At 53.7% G+C, this 19,511-nt stretch overlaps 1 protein-coding gene across 1 annotated transcript in view; it reads right to left on the reverse strand.

Moving 5' to 3' along the window:
- The window catches only part of LTBP2 (latent transforming growth factor beta binding protein 2), a 106,261-nt gene that overhangs the window by 77,294 nt on the left and 9,456 nt on the right, over positions 1-19,511 (reverse strand). Inside the window, 1 exon segment of the mRNA XM_023255858.2 lies at positions 5,592-5,841. Coding sequence (XP_023111626.2) covers positions 5,592-5,841 — 250 coding nt within the window.

Genomic DNA, 19,511 nt, shown 5'->3' on the forward strand with positions numbered 1-19,511 from the left:
GGGAGTGTGCAGGTTTAAATCAGGTGAACAGAGGACCCCACTGAGAAGAGAAGGGCTGAGGGGGGAGGAAGCGAGCCATGTGAGGATCTAGAAAGAGTGTTTGATGTGGTTTGAATTGTACCCCTCACCAAATGTGCTGAAGTCCTAACCCTCATCCTATAATTGTGACCTTATTTGGATATGGGGTCTGTGCAGACATAATCAGTTAGGTTTAGACGAGATTATACTGGATTAGGGCACACCCTAAATTCAATGACTGGTGTCCTTATAAGAAGGACACCACACACACACACACACACACACACACACACACACACACATCAGGCCATGTGATAACAGAGGCAGAAATTAGTATGAGGCAGCTATAAGCCAAGGGACCCCAAGGATTGACGGGAGCCACCAGATGCTAGAAGAGAGGCATGGAACAGATCCTCTCTCAGAAGGAACAACCCGACTGACATCTTGACTTTGGATTTCTGGCCTCTTGAACTGGAAGAGAATAAATTTCTGTTGTTTTAAGCCACAGTTTGTAGTAATTTGTTATGGCTACTCTAGGAAATATTAACATGGTATCCCTAGGGGGTGGGGGGATAGCAAGTGCAAAGGCCCTGAGGTAGGTGCACCTCTGGCATATTTGAGGAAGCACCAGTTGGCCAATGCGACAGAAGCAGAGTGAATGAGAGTAATGGATGGTCAAACCTGACATCAGAGATGTCAGAAAGGTTTTGGGAGCCAAATCGTGTGGGGCTGCCCTGTGGCAAGCCCTTGAAAAGGGGAGTTGTTGCACTTCAGATGGAGGGTCCCAGCTGGAATGGGCTGCGGTGGGTGGGTTTGGTTGGTCCCCATGATCTTTGTCCCCTAGTGTTACACTTTTGAATACGTTACATTAAATGACAAAAGGAATGACACCCATATAACACTGTACGTTAACCACACTGGAATTAAAATTTAAAAAAAAAAAAACTAAATGGCAAAGAGAAATCATGGTAGCAGATGGAATTAAGGTTGCTAATCAGCTGACAAAACAGCTGGATTACCCAGGGGGGCCCAGTGTTTAAACGTGGAGGAAGGTAGCAGACAAATCAGTGAGAAAGAGTCAGCCAAAGAGGGAGGTAGAGGGGAGATTCAAAAACGTGAAGAGTTCACGTGCCATTGCTGGTTTGTAAGATAGGAAGGTGGCCACAAGCCAAGAGTGTAAATGGCTTCTATATGCTAAAAACGGCCCTCAAGTGACAGATAGCAAGAAACAGAGACTTCAGTCCCACAACTGCAAGGAACTAAATTCTGCCAACAACCTGAATGAGCAAGGAAATGGATTTTCCCCTAGGGCCTCCAGGAACTGAGCCCGCTGACACCTTGACTTTAGACTGGTGAGACCGGAGTCAGATGTTTGACTTATAGAGCTGTAGGATAATGCATCTGCATTGTGTTAAGCTGCTGGCTTGTGACAATCTGTTATGGCAGCCGTAAGAAACTAACACGGTGGATTAAGACGTGGGGTGTGTGGACAGGAGATCCAGGAGAGAGAGACAGAGAGACAGAGAGACAGAGAGAGACCGGGTTAGTAAAAAGAAGGCGAACTCTAGCTGCCTTCTGGGGGAGCAGCCAACGGACAGCCACTACCATGGGGCCCACAGCTTCCCAGACCTCTCCCCCCCGACCCCCGCTTAGCACTGTCCTCCAGGCCTGTTGTTGCCCAAGGAGTGAGCAAGACTGCTTAGAATGTCCCCAGAGCCCAGCTTCTAGGTCCTTGGGTCAGGCTAAGGAGCAAACCCAATGGAGGTGCCTCCCATTCTGAGAAATGTGACACCTCGCTCAGCCCCCTCTCCCATAGGGCTCCCCTCCTTACCATAAGGACGGTCCTGGTGGAAGAAACAAGCCAGCCAAACCCACTATGGGTGCTACTGTGGGATCTGCTGGTCCTGGCTCCTCTGAGGCTGGCCTGGGCCTCTGGCTGCTCCCCGGAGCAGGTCTATGCACACATGCATGCACCCCACGTTTTGTCTGCTCTTTGCCACCCACGTCCCCACAGCAGAAAGAACCAGCCTGCTGATGGCTAACCTACACTGAAGACTAACTCTCAGGCACTCTACTAAGTGCTCTGCATACCCGGTCTCATTTCGTCCGTTCTGCAATCCTATCAGGTGGGGACTATTGACTCAGATTACTTAGGATTCTTGCCTAATGTCACACAGCTGATGAGTCATAAATCCAGAATTGGACCCCCCAGGATTGTCTGAGCCCAAAGCCCAGGCTGGACCCTCACTATTCAAGGTGTGGTCCATGGACCAGCGGCATCAGCATCACCTGAGGCCACGTTAGCGATGCTTTCCCCAGACCTGCAGCATCAGCAGCTGCATGTTAACAAAGTTCCCGTTGCAGCCTGAGAAGCGTGGATGTAAAGCGCTCTTCCATGGCTGGCTGGTCTGTTCCAGGTGGTTGTAACCACCCCTGCCCCACCTCTTCAGGCCTGTCCCCAGCTGCCTGGCTCCTGCTCCCCAGGTGGGGCAGGCCCTCTGACCAGCCCTGGGGAAGGTCTCCGACCTGGGTCTCGGAGGAAGTCTCCGGGCCCCTGCAGCCGGCCCAGGCCACAGCTGGACGACCTCCATCCACGTCTGCCTCTGCATAGGACGAGCTGCTGCTGCTGCTGCTGCCCTAGACGCTCCTGGCCCCTCCCTTTCGACTTCCTTCGGGAACACACGTCTCTTGGCCTCTGTCTGGTGTTTTCCTGAAGGGGGTTTCCTGGACATCACCAATCCTTGCAGTGTCTCCCCTCCCCAGATATTTTGGGCCCCCCTCTCACTTCTAGAGTGCCCCCTGCTTCATGCCAGTCCCTCTATCTGGACACCAAGGGCCTGTGCAAGTTGCCATCAGGAAAGAGGCCAAAGGCTGCTTGGGGAACCTAGCCAAGCTCACAGGAAATGTCTGACACCACCAGGCAAGCGGGATTTGGCCTCTCAAAGCAAAACACAGCTGGGCCGACAGCGGGCCACTCGGACTTTCCCAGATTTCATGGCACTGAGGTCCCGGGGCAGAGACAGAGAGACTGGGCCGGCCTGGAGGCTGTAGCTCATTCATGACCACACAGTAGCCCCTGGCCAGGGAGGCTGTGAGGCTCGAAGAGGACGTCCCTGCCGTGGGCCATTGACCTCACTGTGGGCCCTCGCCCTCCACGGCCTCTCGCACACATGGATCCTTTGCTGGGGGACGGAAGGCTCGTGTAACCCAGCCTCCTCCTCTCCCCAGCACTGGGCCTCATCCGTCTATTCATTTCGCTCACATAAGTTGAGCACCTACAGCGAGCCAAGCACGGTATTGGGTACCAAGGACACATCCATAAGAGAGCAGGACACAGTCGCTACTCTCAGAGAGCTTCTGGTCCGGTGAGCAGATGAACGGACTGTCCCGAGGGAGAGTGTGAGGTGCTCCACCCGGAAGCACAGAGCCTCACCTCTTCCTGTACTCAGAGCAGCACAGGGGCTGGTGTGTTGGTTCCAGGTACAAGGCGAGGAGGCAATGCTGGGTGGATGCTTTCTAGGTGACTCTTCAGTTTGGACCCAGTGAAGCAAATGTGGACTGAGCATTTTCTGTAAGTGAGGACTGTGGGAGGAGCTTTGCGGGAGATCCAAAGAAGGAGAGACGGAGTCACTGCCTTCCAGGGCCCAGGCCACACAGTCTGATTGCAGACACAGGGCACAGATCCACAAGGGATGCGTTGCAGGGGGTCAGAGAGCTGGACGGAAGTGATCAGAGGGCCTTTGGGAGAAAGTGGGACTGGGCCTTGAATAGCAGGGGCGGGATGGGCTGGCAAGATGGGGCAGGGGATGTTGAACAGCTCTGACGCCAGAGTACAACGGACAGCATGGCAACTATCCCCCATCCCCGCTCGTGCGTAACAACAGGGATTCCGTGCATTATAAAACGAACGAGCCCTGCAAGCCAAAAGAGAGCTTGCTGGTGAATTCCAGGCTGGAAGGACTCTACTCCCATCCTGCTCTGGGCTGACTCTGGAGCTTGTACCTCCGGTGTTCTTCCAGATGCCTTCACGCCGGGCCCACCTACCTTGCATCAACAGTTGGGACCGACCATAACAAGGCTCAGGCCCTGCCCACCTGCTCACAGCCACTCCCAGGTCATTCACTCTGCTTCCTATGTTGCCCACCCGGCCACTGGCTCTGCCCTTCTCTCTGCCCCCGCATCCCAAGGCCTTGGCCAAAGGGTCTGGCTCTTCTGGTTTTGATTTGGATCTCCCTAGACCTCAGCCTGAGTCTATCCTTGTGCTCTTTGTGTTTCTGGCCGCGCTGGGAAACTACCTGCCTGGGTGGTTGGGGCTCTGGACCCCTACCTTCCTGAGACCCTGGTTGCCTCCCCCTTCCGAGTTGCTGGACGATGTCAAGCTCCTTTCCTTTCTCTCCTGAGCTTCTCTGCGGGGGCCCTGACCTTGAGGTCAGCCTCCTCTCCCTGCTGCTCCTGGCCCCCCGGAGGACCACTCCTTTTCCCCCTTAGTTCAGCAAGACGAGGTTGCAACATTTCAGAAAGAACATCTTAAGTAGGAAGCGAATGGAAAAACGAGCCTGAAAAACCAAAAGGAAAACACAGCCCCCTAGAAATGGACCAGTTTACAGAGTTCAGATTTCCTGTCCAGAGCTAGAAAAAGTCTAGCCAGGTTGGCTGGTAAGCAGGCCAGGGAATCCTGCCCATGAACATTCCCCTCACCCCACATGCTCCTTCTCTTCCCCTTCAAGGAGAGAGGTTACTGCTGAGCAGTGAATGAACTGAAGGGTTTCTTCAGGCAGAGGGGTCCTTCCTGCATGGACCATAGGCAGAGCAGGAGGTGGAGGAGGAAAACATTTTTTTTTTTTAATGTTTATTTATTTTTGAGAAAGAGAGACAGAGCGTGAGTGGGGGACGGGCAGAGAGAGAAGGAGACACGGAATCTGAAGAAGCAGGCTCCAGGCTCAGAGCTGTCAGCACAGAGCCCAACTCGGGGCTCCAACTCACAAACTGTGAGATCACGACCTGAGCCAAAGTTGGACGCTCAATCGACTGAGCCACCCAGATGCCCCAGAGGAAAACACTTATAAAGAGTTTACTATGTGGCAGCCACTGTTTTAAGCACTGTCTTCATATTAACTAACTTAATCCTTACAACCATTCCATGCTTGTGGTTATCATCATTTGTCCCCGCCTCACTGACGAGGAATCAGAGAGGTAAAGAAATTGCCTAAGGCCACGCAGCCAGGAAGGGGCCACGCCAGGATTCGAAACAAGAGGGCCCGGGTACATGCCCTCCTCAGCTTTCTCCCAGGACTGGAGGGTAGAGATTCCACTTCCCACCTCTCCTGGCCACCCCAGCCTGAAAAAGCCTGTGCCAACCCCGACACCCACTTTTCTGCTCCCTGCACCTCCGGTCAGGGCAGGGAAAGGGGAAGAGAGCAGGGGGGAGGGAAGGAAGGATAACTCTGGTCTTCTCCACCGAGGTCTTCACCCAACGGTTCTAAGGAAGATATCCCGAGAGAGAGAGAGAGAGAGAGAGAGAGAGAGAGAGAGAGACACTTGCCCCTGGACTCGAGGTCCCACTGAGGACTTACCTGGCCGGCGGCAGCTGCGAGGCCAGTGAGCGTGTTCTGGGGGTCGTGGTGCTTTCTCTGGCTGCACTGCTCCTGCGTGGGTTGGGTGACCCCTCGGCTGAGCGCCGGGGCGCTGGCCTCGAGTTCTGGGGGTCAAATTCCTCCTCGGGAATGACCTCCTCGCAGCGGGCTCCCCGGAAGCCGGAGCGGCACACGCAGAGCTGGGGCCGGCTACAGGATCCCCGGTTCTGGCAGGGCGGCTGGCACACAGCTGGGGAGACAGGGAGAGGGATGAGGGCAGGGGCCCGGGCGTCCTGGCACTTTCCTGGCTGGTGCTGCTTGGGCTTCCCCACTCAAGCAGGGAGCCCGACTCTGGCCTCAGAAGGCTCCCTGGGCCCATTTGTCCCCGCCTCCCCCCTCCGGTCCCCAGGGTGAGGTTCCCCTGTCCTCTCTGAACAGCCAAGCAGACACCGAATGGCCAAAGGCGTGAGGCACTTGACATTGTAGGGTACATTTGTGCTCACTTCTGGTTGTCTGTCTCTCCTCCCAGACTGAAAGTCCCAGAGGGCAGATGTTTTGTTGTTTTCTTCCCTCCGGCCGCCCCAGAACTTGGAATAGAGACTGTCACAGAGTAGATTCTCAATAAACAAACAAGCAAACAAACAAACAATGAATGAACGAATGAGTTTCTTTCATGGGAAAGGGCTCAACAGTGGCCTGAAAGTCAAGGGGCGGGGGGAGGTTGAGTTGTTGGGGTTTTTCTGTCTTCCGTGAGCTGCGTGATCTTGATCTCATTGAGCCCCAATTTCCTCATGAATCACATGAAGGGCAGACTGAGGAGGCTGGGGGGCATCCTAAGGGTCTCTCAAAGACATCTTCAGCATTGATAGTCTCTCTTCTTCCTCTTTGGAGAGCATGTGCTCTCAAGCTCCTCACCTTCCTTAGCAAGTGGTAGAACTCCTGCCCAAAAGCAGGAAGAATTCTGGCTCCTGGGCCCTGGATCCAGCCCGGGGGCAAAGTGGGGCTGGACCGGGGCCCCTTCCTCTGAGCTGGTGCTGGGCAGCAGCCACTGGCCCCCCAGAGCCATGACTTTTCACTGCCCTTCATCACCTTGCCAAATCTGGAGTCCCCTCCAGTGACTAGCAGTCATGGGAGAGAGAGTCCCATGCAGAGGTACATATCGGGATGCGGGGCCCTGCATGGGGAACACGAACACAAAAGAACCCAGGAGAGCATGGTTAGGCTCATGTTGGATCCTCTAAACCCAAAGTCGCCTCTATCTGTCACTCATTCACTCAACAAATATTTGCTGAGCCCCTACTAGGCACCGGGGACAATGTCTTTGTCTACGTGGAGCCCACAGTCCAGTGGGAGGGACCAACAGGAAATAAGAAAATACCATAATATTGCTTCGGGCGGTATCTCAGGCTGTGAAGACAATTAAACAGGGCGATGCGGTGGCCCATGCGTGACTTTAGATGGGGAGATCAGGACAGGTCTCTCTGAAGAGCCGGCCACAACGGATACAAAAGAGGTGGATAGGCCAAGGTCTTCCAGGCAGACAGACAGCCAGGCACATCCAAAGCTCTGGGGGCTGGCGGGAGCAGGGTACGTTCGAGAAAGTGCCAGAGGTCCAGGGAGGCTGGGGTCTGGTGATAGGGGAGAGCATGCAAGGTCAGGGAAATAGAGGCAGATCACGCAGACCCTCATGGGCCTCAGTTATTCTAAGTGCGTTAAAATACCAGGCACCACAACACAGATCCTGAGCCTGGGATTTCCTGAGCTGTACTCTTCTTTCTGAGAACAGGCCTGGAGTCCACACCAGGGGCCAGTCTGAATAAATCTCTCCAAAATTCCACTTGGCCCATGCCACCTCCCTCTCGGAGACACTCACTGGCTCCCGGGCGCCTCCAGAGACCAGCACTGAATGCCTTCCCCCGTCTGATCCCCCTCTAACAATCAATCCCTCTAAATTAATCCTCGGTGGCCAGACCGGCCTGTGGGTGTGGCTCTCTCTTCTTTCTGCCTCTGAGTGTACTGTGGCCCCTCCCCGGAACTCTTTCCAATTCCTCTCCACTTAACCTAAGTCCTACCGTTCCCTCAAGGCGTCTTCCCCATCCCTGATGACCACCTCGAGCTAGTGCACCCTCCTGTGAGCAACTAGGACTGGCACCGTGCACACCGCTCAGTGGGCATGCTGCCGTCAGCATGATGGGTGTTCACGTACGTGGCCCAATTCCCCATGGATTCCTGTGATCAGCTCCTGTGACTGTCCCTTACACCTCTTTGCATCCTTAGCCCTACTATATGCGCACCGATGACAGATTATTTTTTCTTAAGGCAGCTACTATCTATTGAGTGTTTACACTATGCCAGGCACAGTACTTCGCATATACTATCTCATTTAACCCTAACAACAATCCTTTGCAGCAAGGGTGATTATGCTTCTCATTTTACAAATAAGGCCTCAAGCTCAGAGAGGGTAAAAACTTGCCCGAGGCCACCCAGCTAGTCAGTGGTAGATCTAGGATTCGAATCCAGGTCTGTTTGACTGCAAAGCCCAGGCTCTTTCCTCCCCACTGCTTTCCAGTGGGGCTGGTACGGTCCTTCCTCCCTACCATTTCTGAACCTCTACCTGGAGCTGCTGATGAAATGAAGGGATCTAGTGGCTTCAGGTCAGCCACCGAATGCACCTTTGCAGGTGGTGGAGACTTCAGGACCCTGTCCCTCTCCAGAGCCCACACAGTAAATCTTAGATGATGATGGACCATGTTTACCAGTTCATGCATTCATTCAGTGAACATTCATAGAGGGCTCACTAGGTGCGAGGCCTATGGCAGAAAGAACCAATCTCTCATGCATGAAGTGTATTGTCTCATATGGAAGCCAGGAGATAGGTCATGTGATAAATGTCAGCCAGGTCCTCGAACCCAGGCTGAGGCAAGGAGAAGGGAAAGTCACGGAAGGCTTCCTGGAGGAGGTGGTGCTGCTCAGAGACACAAAGGATGTGTTGATCGGGCATCATGTCGGTCAAGGGCAATCTGCCTACTCAGGAGAGAGTGGGGAAATACAGGTCTTACTTCAGGATTCCCACCATGAGCTGAATCCTGTTGCCAGAGCACTTCCTGAGTGCCTCAGCATCACTTCCTGGCAGGCCCCTGGCCTCCAGATAAACAGACCATGTCAGAAGATTGACCCTGAGCGCTTCCCCAAACACACACTGCCACAGTGGCAAGATGTGGGCCTATCTCCTGGCTGCCACTCTGGGGACTTGGCCCCCAGCTGACCACCCACCAGACCCCGTCACCACCACCCCAGAGACCAGCCAGGCAGCCAAACCAAGGTCAGTGAACACTGCGGAAGCAGGTTTGTCCAGGGCAGGTCTTGGCCCCGCTTTAGTTTTGAGAGGAAGTAAAAAGGGAAGGCCTGAGTGTTTTCCCACGAACACCGCAGGGCGCCTAGTCTCTCGGACCATCTCCCTGCCGGCTGTGACCAAAGCCTGGCCTGGGTGAGAGGAGTGTCACACAGCCTCTCCCAATCCCAGTCTTCCTTCCACCTCTGAGTGGGCAGTCCTTGCCTTAAGACAGCTTTTCTTTTTTTTTTTCAACGTTTATTTATTTTTGGGACAGAGAGAGACAGAGCATGAACGGGGGAGGGGCAGAGAGAGAGGGAGACACAGAATCGGAAGCAGGCTCCAGGCTCTGAGCCATCAGCCCAGAGCCTGACGCGGGGCTCGAACTCACGGACCGCGAGATCGTGACCTGGCTGAAGTCGGGCGCTTAACCGACTGCGCCACCCAGGCGCCCCAAGACAGCTTTTCAAAACCAGTCTGGCTTCTGTCCTTCTCCTCTTGGGCCCCAGGATGGCCCATCCTTGACTTTAATAATAAGATCTTTCACACTCTAGAAACCCCAGACCTGAAATCCTGCAGGCCTCCCTGTCTCACTTTTATTTTGATTCACTCACTTCTGGTTCTGCCTTATTTGCTACTCTATTCCATCAACAATTGGTGGGCACCATCCCTTGGCCAGACTGGCTGACGGGGGGCGGGGGGGGGGCACAAAGACAACAAAGCTGGTTCCTGCGTGGAGGAAGCTCTGCCCAAGGGTGGGTTCTCACAACCACAGAAGCCCCTTGCCAGGCAGGGCGTTAGGTCCTCACTGAGGACCGGGGTTGGCCAACCTCGGCTGGTACAATGAACAGCTTATTGAAAATGGGTGGTTGAGGGAAACCATAAAAACAGCACTTATGGATGGATGGATGGAATACCATGGTAAATGAAAGTTCTAAAAGGCTTCCACGCCAGCCAGGTTGGTTAGCAGAAAAAAACCTGCTGGGGAAGATAACCTCTCTGGATCAACCATTTAGGAAACTGCACAGAGGCCCAGATTTGCCAGGGGTCAGGGTTTTGGAGGTTTTGAGCCACCTCTCACTGACACCATCTACACCCTCTCTTGAGTTGTTTTACATGTTTCAGCAAGATGCAGGGAACTACCTGACCTCCTCACTAAAGGGGTCACGCTTCTGTTCTGAGCGGGGCATTGCCTTATGGGACTGGAGCTGAAACTCCTCTCTTCTCTCTCCACTATCCCCAAAGTCACCCCCAAATGGTTCAAAGTGGTGGTTCCTAGTGCCCATCTGTCAAGGGCACATTCTTATGACCGTTTTTACTGGTCTGCCATAAAATAAAGAAAATAAAAAAGGTGCCCCGAGTTTTTTTGTAATGCTGTTTTCCCATTTAAAAAGTGTCTTTTATTTTGAGATGTCTTTCCTACTTTTTTTTTTTTTTTGGTACTCTCTTTATTTATTTATTATTTATATATTTATTTAAAAAAATTTTTATTAACGTTTTCATTTTATTTCTTAGAGTGCAAGCGGGGGAGGGGCAGAGAGAGGGGGGGGGACACCGAATGTGAAGCAGGCTCCAGCTCTGAGCTGTCAGCACAGAGCCCGACGTGGGGCTCGAACCCATGAACTGTGAAATCATGACCTGAGCCGAAGTCAGACGCTTAACCGACTGAGCCACCCAGGAGCCCCTTTAATTTATTTATTTTTTAAATGTTTGTTTATTTTTAGGAGAGTACAAGCAGAGGAAGGGGCAGAGAGAGGGGCACAGAAGATTTGAAGGGGCTCTGCACTGACAGGCTGACAGCAGAGAGCCCGATGTGGGGCTCGAACTCACCAACCGGGCAATCGTGACCTGAGCTGAAGTCGGACGCTCAACCAACTGAGCCACCCCGGAGGTACCCCCTAGATGTTCTTTTTAAATTAAAAGTGATGGCAAATGGTAGTTTGTATTTCTAACATCCTCACGTGGCAAAATGAAAAGTTGGCCTCCTGTACTTCGGTACCTATGAGGTTTTCGGATATTTTACTGGTGCATGAAGTCCAGAAGTTTGGGACCCTTCGGCAAGAGTGGTCATGTGTCCTTTTGTTGAAAGGAGACTGAAGCAAAACGCTCCTGTCAAATGAACACAGGTTTCAAAGCTGAAGGATCAGAGAGGAAATCATCCCCGTCAGAACGGCCGGCCGATGGCAGGGCCTGCTGCACAAAGCAGGAAAGGAAATGCCAAGGGCCCCGGGGCAGGCAGCTCCATGCAGCGTTGTGAGAATTGTAGGAGAGAAAACTCCCAGCCATGGCCAGCCGGGAAGTCTTTATGTTTTGTCCTTGGAGCCTCCTCTCTCCCACTTTTTCCACAGGAGCAGAGATCATGCTTTATACTTGAGAAATTAACCAGGATGGGGTACATGGCTTTCGTGAATATTCACTGATTATTGGTAAAAATGTTGTCAATCATGATGCCACGAAGGGCACAGCCAGCACCCCCCGCCCCCCACCCAGAAGCCAGCTTCCTCGGACAACCAGCAAGCAAGGCTGTTTCAGCCTCCCCGGTGCTCACTCCCCAATGCCAGTCCTTGGCCATTCATAATTTGGGCTTCTCCCGAACCCTTGCTTTTCCACACTCTCCTGGCACTCTCTTCCCCACTGAGGATTGGACACGTGGAAAGTTTCAACTTTGGGAGTTCAGCTCTGTGCAGTTAGCAGGATGCCGAAAGAGAGGGGAATGAAAAGAAAACTCCCGAAATTGCTTTGAAAGTAAGAAATAGAAGGCATCGTTCCCTCCAACCCCCATCTTCTGGCTGTGCCCCTTCTCCCTTCACTCCGCTCCAGAACAGTCGAGCTGAGGTTTGCTCAGATTTTCCACACAAACCCCTGCCTCTGGGAGGAGACCAAACTCAGAATGGGCAGGCCCGGGGGGATTCTGGAAATAGCTCTCGCCGTGTGGCCTTACTCCTGCTCTGAGCCTCTGATCAGCTACTTGGTAGCAGAAAGAACATGAGGCTGGGAGTCAGAAGGGTTTGGTTTGACCCCGGCTCAGCCACATCCCTGCTCTGTGACCTTGGACTCGTCTCATCTCAGCGAGATGCCTCAGCCGGTGCCTCAGTGATCTCTTCTATAAAAGGGGGCTGATAATTCTTGCCTCAAAGAGTCATGTGAGTCTCAAGAGAGATCGTGGGTGTGGAGGGGCACTGCACTCTCTACAGCTGTGCGACGCAACAGTCTAATGCTGCAGCCACAAGCTGTATGAGGTTATTTAACATGAAATTTTTTTTTTTAATTTATTTTTGGGACAGAGAGACAGAGCATGAACGGGGGAGGGGCAGAGAGAGAGGGAGACACAGAATCGGAAACAGGCTCCAGGCTCCGAGCCATCAGCCCAGAGCCTGACGCGGGGCTCGAACTCCCGGACCGCGAGATCGTGACCTGGTTGAAGTCGGACGCTTAACTGACTGCGCCACCCAGGCGCCCCAACATGAAATTGATTAAAATCAAATAAAATGTAAAATTCAGTTCCTCAGTCACAGAAGCCACAGTTCTGGTGCCTCTTGTCTGGGAGATGAGCCTTGGCTGCAGGTCAGACTCTGGGCCCAGAACCCCCTCACCTGAAGCACAGTTGCTCCCCGGATTTAACCTCCATTTTCCCTAAAATCCGTGTCAGTGGGACACAAAGAACCTACCCACTAAATTACCGATCCCTCCCTCAGGACAGGGCCCTGTCCCCTTCTACATCCAGAGGCCTTTGCAGACAGGACAGTCCTCCCCACCCTCAGTGTTTATCTCAGCCCTGCCCTGGGCGCCCCAACTTAGGCCCTCACCCAGAGGTTTTGGTTGGCCCTGAAATTCTCTTACAGGGGGTGGGGTGTCCACTACGGCTTGAGCAGTTTCTCCATAGCCTTGACCTTTGCTTTCCACAGAAAGGGACCTTGATTGTCAGAGATCTCTGAGGCAAGGAAATCCCCGTCGGGTCCCCAGACGACTTCAGAGTCCACCTAGGCCCTGTCCATACCCGAGCTCTGCCCGGGGGCTGTGTCTCCAGGCCCCAATCTGGGCCCTGAGACCCCAGGCTGTGGGAAAAGTCAGGTCCTCAAGGACTTGCCCGGCTCCCGCCGCAGCTGTTCTCGGGACGGCTGGAAACAGCACTGGGGCTCAGGGGCCAGCCAAGCACCCGGCTCCAAAATAGCAGTTGTGTTCACATAAAAGCCTCTAATGAGAGAAAGATGCCGTTCTTGGCCCCTCGTGTGCTCTCTGCAGACGCCGTCTGGCAGGCCAAGCGGGCCTCTACCGTTTGGCGGCCAGAGGGGAGGAAGGGGAGGTGTGAGTCAGACCTTGGCCCCCAGCCCCTCGGCATGGACCGCCCTGCTAATTGCATTAACAAATGCCACAACGCTGGGCCAGTCAGGGGCAGGAGGCCAAGGGCAGAGAGCAGGCCCAATTCCCACCGGCTCCAGCAGGCATGAGGAGGGAGACCACTGGGCAGGGCTCACGGCCCAGGGCTCAGGCCTGGGTTTGTCTCCAGCTCCTGCGCCAAAGCAGAAGAGTTACCCCACTATCCCTGCAGCCCCGGGGCCTTGTCTGAGAACAGGCAGGGTTTGGAGGTGTCAGTGCCAGAGGGGCCTCTGGAGAGGAGAGAAGGATGGGATGGGGCCCCAGGACAGCCTCCAACAGGGATGAGCCCAGGGACCAGCCTTTTCCAGGGGAGTAGCTTCGGGGCATGGAAGAGAGTTCTGTGGTTGACATGAAGCCCACCACGCTGTTCTCCAAGAGCACCAGATCCCTGCCCAGGACCCAGGAAGATCAGGAGGCGGGGAATACACCACTCCTGCTTACAATTCAGCCAAGGTCATGGCAGAAGCACGGAGGGGAGAACAACCTTGCAGTCGGAGACCTGTGTTCAGATTCTGTGGGACTTTAGCTCACCTCTGTGTCATCTAGAAAATGGTCACGCATCCAACATTTACTATTTACCTAGGATGGTAAGCAGGACAGACATTGTCCTTCCTTCACGGAGCTTCCAACTTAGAGAGTCACAAAACAAGTAAACACATAACTAGGAAAACCCAAATCAAGGTATGAGTCACGGAGGGGAAAAAGTCAAGGGGGCTAGGATCCAGAATAACAAGGCTGGTGTGGGCAAGCCCTGACGGAAGGGTTAGGGGAGCTCCTCTGAGGAGAGGCACTTGAAACAGAGATGGGAAAGATGACAAGGAGCTGGCTGCATAGAGAGAGAAGGAAAAGCAAACAGAGCAGCACGTGCAACAGCCCGGAGGATGTGTCTTCCAGGAACCCAGGCTGGATTCGGTGAGCCGGGGGAGTTCTGGGAGACGAGGCTGGGTACACCGCGGCAGGAAGGAGTGAACAGAGATGTGTTATGATATGGTTTATGGAGAAAGACCCAGAGAGTGGGGAGAGCAGCCAGCAGGCTGCAGCAGTCACCCGGGAGCCCATACTGGCTCCTTAGACTGGAGAGGCAGCGGGGGCAGCAGGGAGAAGCAGACAGGCCCCCGAGGGATTTAGGAAGTGAAGCAAAGAGGGCTCAGTGAGGGGTGTCCCGGATGGCCCCCAGATATCTGACTCGAGCATTCAGGTAGATGTGGATGGCTTTAAACAGGGTGGGTAACACCTGGGCAGGAGAACTGGCAGAGGGAGCGAAACGACGATCTCCTTTTGGACCAGTTGAGGGTGGGGATGTCTGGAGAATATCAAGAACAGATGTTGAGTAGGCATCACGACGAAGGAGTCTGGAGGTCAGAAAAGAGGTCTGGCTGAAGACGTCTATATAAATCTGGGTGTCGTCAGCCCAGAGATAATCCTTCCATCCATGGGGATACGTGAGATCATTCTAGGAGCGGTACAGCGAGAAGGAAGTGGACCCAGGCCTCAGTCCTGGGGAACCCAATGTTTAGTCACTGGGTAGAGGCCACAAGCCACAGCCAGGGACAGAAGAGGGAGCACAACAGAGAACACACGATGACCACTCACAGGGTCAAGGGGGTGAAATGTTTAGTGTGGTCCCTGGCTATAACAGAGCATGGCTGCTATTATTGTTGTGTGTTTGTTGACAGTTAAGAGTGCCTACTAGGGCTCAATAATGAGGGACGACTAATGTTTGGGTTGGCTCCCATGGGCTCCCTCTTTGCGGGGGCGATTTCGAAGATCTGTGGAAAGTCTTGGGGAATCCCAGCATTAAGATGGGCGCCTGGCTGGCTCAGTCAGTTGGGCGTCCAACTTCCACCTAGGTCATGATCCTACAGCTTGTGGGTTCGAGACCTGTGTCAGGCTCTGTGCTGACAGCCCAGAGCCTGGAGCCTGCTTCCGGTTCTGTGTCTCCCTCTCTCTCCATCCTGCCCCCACTCGCCCTCTGTCTCTCTCTCTAAAATACATAAACATTAAAAAAAAAAAATTAGGGGCGCCTGGGTGGCGCAGTCAGTTAAGCGTCCGACTTCAGCTCAGGTCACGATCTCGCGGTCCGTGAGTTCGAGCCCCGCGTCGGGCTCTGGGCTGATGGCTCAGAGCCTGGAGCCTGTTTCCGATTCTGTGTCTCCCTCTCTCTCTGCCCCTCGCCCGTTCATGCTCTGTCTCTCTCTGTCCCAAAAATAAATAAAACGTTGGAAAAAAAAATTTAATAAAAAAAAGAAAAAGAAAAAGAAAAAGAAAAGGAGACTCCAGCCAAGGAGGTGAGAAGAGGCAGCTGGGGATGGCAGAAGGAAGCTACCAGGCCACCCATGTGATCCTTCACCTACTCGGTCCTTTACCACATGTGGACCAGGTAGACACTTCACTGCTATCAACAGGACACAACACCTGGCTTCATGATCCCTGGGTAAGAACATCTCCTAAATACTTCTTTGAGCAAAGAGCCTTGGGGGCACATACCTGCCCACCAGGAAAACCTAAGGTACCCGTATATGCTCGGGGGGAGAGATGACGGTCTCTTGCTAGGATTGTACCTTAATGTTAGTTGGGTCTCCACTGAAGTTGTGCGATTATTCCCCTTGGCCACTTCTCACCTTGCTCTCCTCCACTCCCCGCCAACTACTGAGTCTCAGAGGATGGTTCTTCCAGAGACAAGCCACACAGAGGCTCAAAACTGGCTCCTGGAAGTTCCTAACCAGTCAGTAAAGATCCCACCCGTGCTGTGACTCTTTCCCCTAATGTTGTTCGGCATTTACCATTATGAGGCCCTGGGCTAACTTCTTTACACGTGCCACTCCTCTTCATTCTTATAACTACTATGGGTGCCATTCTTATCCCTGTTTGGCATGTGGAAAAACTGAGGCTGAGAGCAGTCAGCACAATCCTGGGATGGGCCCTGTATTATTTAGTACATGCTTACTGAGCCTTTTTATATCATGTCCAATGAGCACCTGCCACTGTGCTGCACGCCGAGGGCCTCGAGACACAATCCCTTCTCCCGACATCAAGGCCAAACATGCACGGAGCACAGGGAACATGCCAGGCCTTGAGCTAAACATTTAACCTGAGTTATCTCATTTGTCTCTTACAACTCTGTGAGGCAGGGACTACTATTAGTCGCATTTTACAGGTGAGGAAACTGAGGCACAGAGAGCTTACGCATCTCACACACGGTCACATAGCTCAGTGGCAGAGCTTGCATTTAAACCCAGGGAGTCAGCACAATCTCCTGGATGTGGATTAAAATGACAGCCAAACTTACCAAGTGCCAGGCTCTCTGCACAGACTTGTCATTTATCAGGACCAAGAGTCCTGTCCCTCCAGAGCCAGGCTACCTGGATTCATAGCCAGGCCCTGCCGATTCCTAGGTGCATGGCTTAGGGGAAGAGTTAGCCTCATTTGTAAATGGACAGAAAGATCAAATCGAACTTACAGGATTGTGAGGATTAAAAACGAACAACATAAAGTCCTTCGAAGGTAATAGCTACAGACTGTTATTATTGTTAATCCTCAAAGAGATGGTTGCACCCATTTTATGGATGAGGCTTTATGGTAGAAGAGGGCCAGTCACTTGCCTGAAGACGCAGGGCCGGGATTCAAATCCACGACTCCTTGGATTTGGCACCAGAATCCAAAGCACACGCTCTCAACCTTGAACCTTACTGCTTGGTGGTGGTGACGGTGGGGTAACCCACCTAGCCCCCTCAACAGCTACAGGGACTCCTCCTGCCCTCCCCAGAAGAGTCCCAGCCTCTGTGCATCTAGGCTGAGAAAATAATGAGAAATCAAAGAATTCTTCAAAGCTTCTTTCCCCGCATGAGCCTTCAGAAGCCCCCAAAGCTTGTGTGTGTGTTGGGGTGGTGATGGGGGTGAGCCAGTTTGGAAAGGCTGGACAGTCTTCCAAATGCCCCAACTATAAACAGGATCCAGTCAGCCCACACTCTACGGTGCTTCCCCTCAGGAAGGACTTCAGGCAGGCCCCCGTCAGCTGCCTCCACAAATACATAAACACATAAATCCTGGGGCAGAGCTGGCAAAGCCACAAACGGGAAGGCAGAGACCAAGAGCAGAAGAAGAGATTAGAGCCCAACTCTCGACCCTGCCAAGGTGGAGTGAGGAGCTGGGATTCGAACAATGGCCGCCTGCAGACGCAGTGGCTCCCTGAGGTCCAGACACTGGACAGGGAGGAAGGAAGGGGCCGGGGGGCTGGACTGGTATGTCACAGCCACCGAGGATTCTGCGAGAGGAGGTGAGAGGGGACCAGGGTGTGGCCCAGCGGGCAAGGGCCATCCCTCCCTGTGCATGGGCAGTGGGTTGGACCCACAGATATCTGGGAGAGACCGGGGGACAGACTGAGTCTCCATAGGGTCCTGGGACTAGACTTCATTCTTGGAAGTGAGGAAAGTCCTCCTCGTCCGCCTCCCTCTCCCGCTGGCCAAGGAGGCACCCCACATGTGTGAAAGTGCTAGGGAAGAGTCCCGAGCATTCTCCAGCATTGGTACCCTTGGCTCCAGCCAGGAGGGCAGCTGTGGGGAAGGGAGAGGAAGATACTAACCAACAGGGGGAGGCAGGAGAGAGCCAGCTGACAGGGTGTGGTGCCAAGAGCCCCACATTCTACAGAGCCAACACCCCACCGCCCACGTGGTTCTCGTTAGGCTCTTTAGCAGCAAAACAGCAACAAGCAAACAGTACAAGGCCCAGCTAACCAGCACACAGACCTTCGGTGGGCAAGCCAACCTCCAGTTGGGAAAGGCCCCCTGGCGATTCCTCCAGGAAAGCGTGCCAGGGTCGAGGGGGGATGACCAGGGGAACAGCAGGGAGAGGGGACCCGGAGAGAAATACGGGGGCTGAGGACTCCCAGGGTGGACTGGGGATTTGTCCGCATGCCGGCGCATCCCCCGGCTGGGGACAACTGCACACACGCGTGTTGGGTCTGACAATCTGCAGACTCCCCCAACTTTTGAGTTTCCAGAGTCAACACTCCAGCTGGGCAGAGACTGACGCTGGAAAATCATGAACAAGCTAGGAAACTGAGAACCTCCAGGGCTGGAGGGCCCGAGCGAGGCCCATGCCCAGACCCCTCAGGTAGCTGATGAGAAGCCCACCCCCTCTGAAAGCCACCCCGCTCTCAACAACACTCTCTGCCGAGCTCCCTAGAACATATCAACCCTCCTCCCCATCCCCAATCCCGAATCCCTCCCCAGTCCTCCAGAGGGCCCCAAGGCCCTGATATTCAAAGTGTGGTCCCTGAACCACCAGCAGCACCTGGGAGCTTGCTAGAAACTCAGACTCTCCAGCCCCTTCCCCAGACCTGCTGAGTCAGAATCTGTACTTCAATAAGATCCCAGAGGAGTCATGGGAACATCCCAGATTTGAGTTAGGGCCCCCAAGGCAAATCTTCCTCTGACTGACTAAACTCTGTTCAGTGGTCTTCAGCCCTGGTGAGAATTGCCCTAGGGTTGTTTTAAAAATATACCAGTGCCCAGGCCCTAGCTTCTAACTCCAAATCTTCTGCTGAGCATAAAGGCACCTGGCTACCCACATCCCTTGTCTCCTCTGCCCAGCGGTGTGGCTGATGTTGAGGCTCAGATCCTCCCCCAGTGAGCCTGTGACCTTACGCAAGCCACCCGAGGCATAATGACTTCATCTTATAGTTCTGAAGGAAAAGTGTCTTTCCCCCAACTCTGCCACCAGCCACAGAGGGCCTGTCCTCTGAGAGCCCCACTAATCCAGGCTCCCTGAAAAGGAAAGAATTTTCAGGTGAAAGTTCTGCTTTGCTGTTTGTTTTTGAGCTTGGGGTTTTGGTCTATCTGGAGACCCTTAGAGAGACCCAAGCTTCTGCCTGAGCTTTGCTGTCAGGCTAGGAGAGGGTCAGGGCCATGGAGTTTGAAGCAGAACCAGGAGCTTGGGGAGCCAGTAGGTCCATCCCCAGAGAAACAGATGCATGCCCATTTTGTCCCCTGTCATCCCCATCTCGGGAGAGATGAGGGCATCCATCAGGGCTGGGAATGCCACAGGTTTGGTCAAATACCCAGACCATTAGCTGTGAAACCCTCGCGCTGAAAAGGGCCTGGGGCTTGTCATTGGGTAGGAAGGGGTTCTGCTGAGAATGAATCTCTGTATCCAGGCTTAGGGCCTGGGAGAAGGTAGTGGCAGGAAGAGACAAGTGAGGCCCCTGGGCCAAC

Source organism: Felis catus, chromosome B3, assembly GCF_018350175.1.
Source record: "Felis catus isolate Fca126 chromosome B3, F.catus_Fca126_mat1.0, whole genome shotgun sequence".
Lineage (NCBI taxonomy): Eukaryota > Metazoa > Chordata > Mammalia > Carnivora > Felidae > Felis > Felis catus.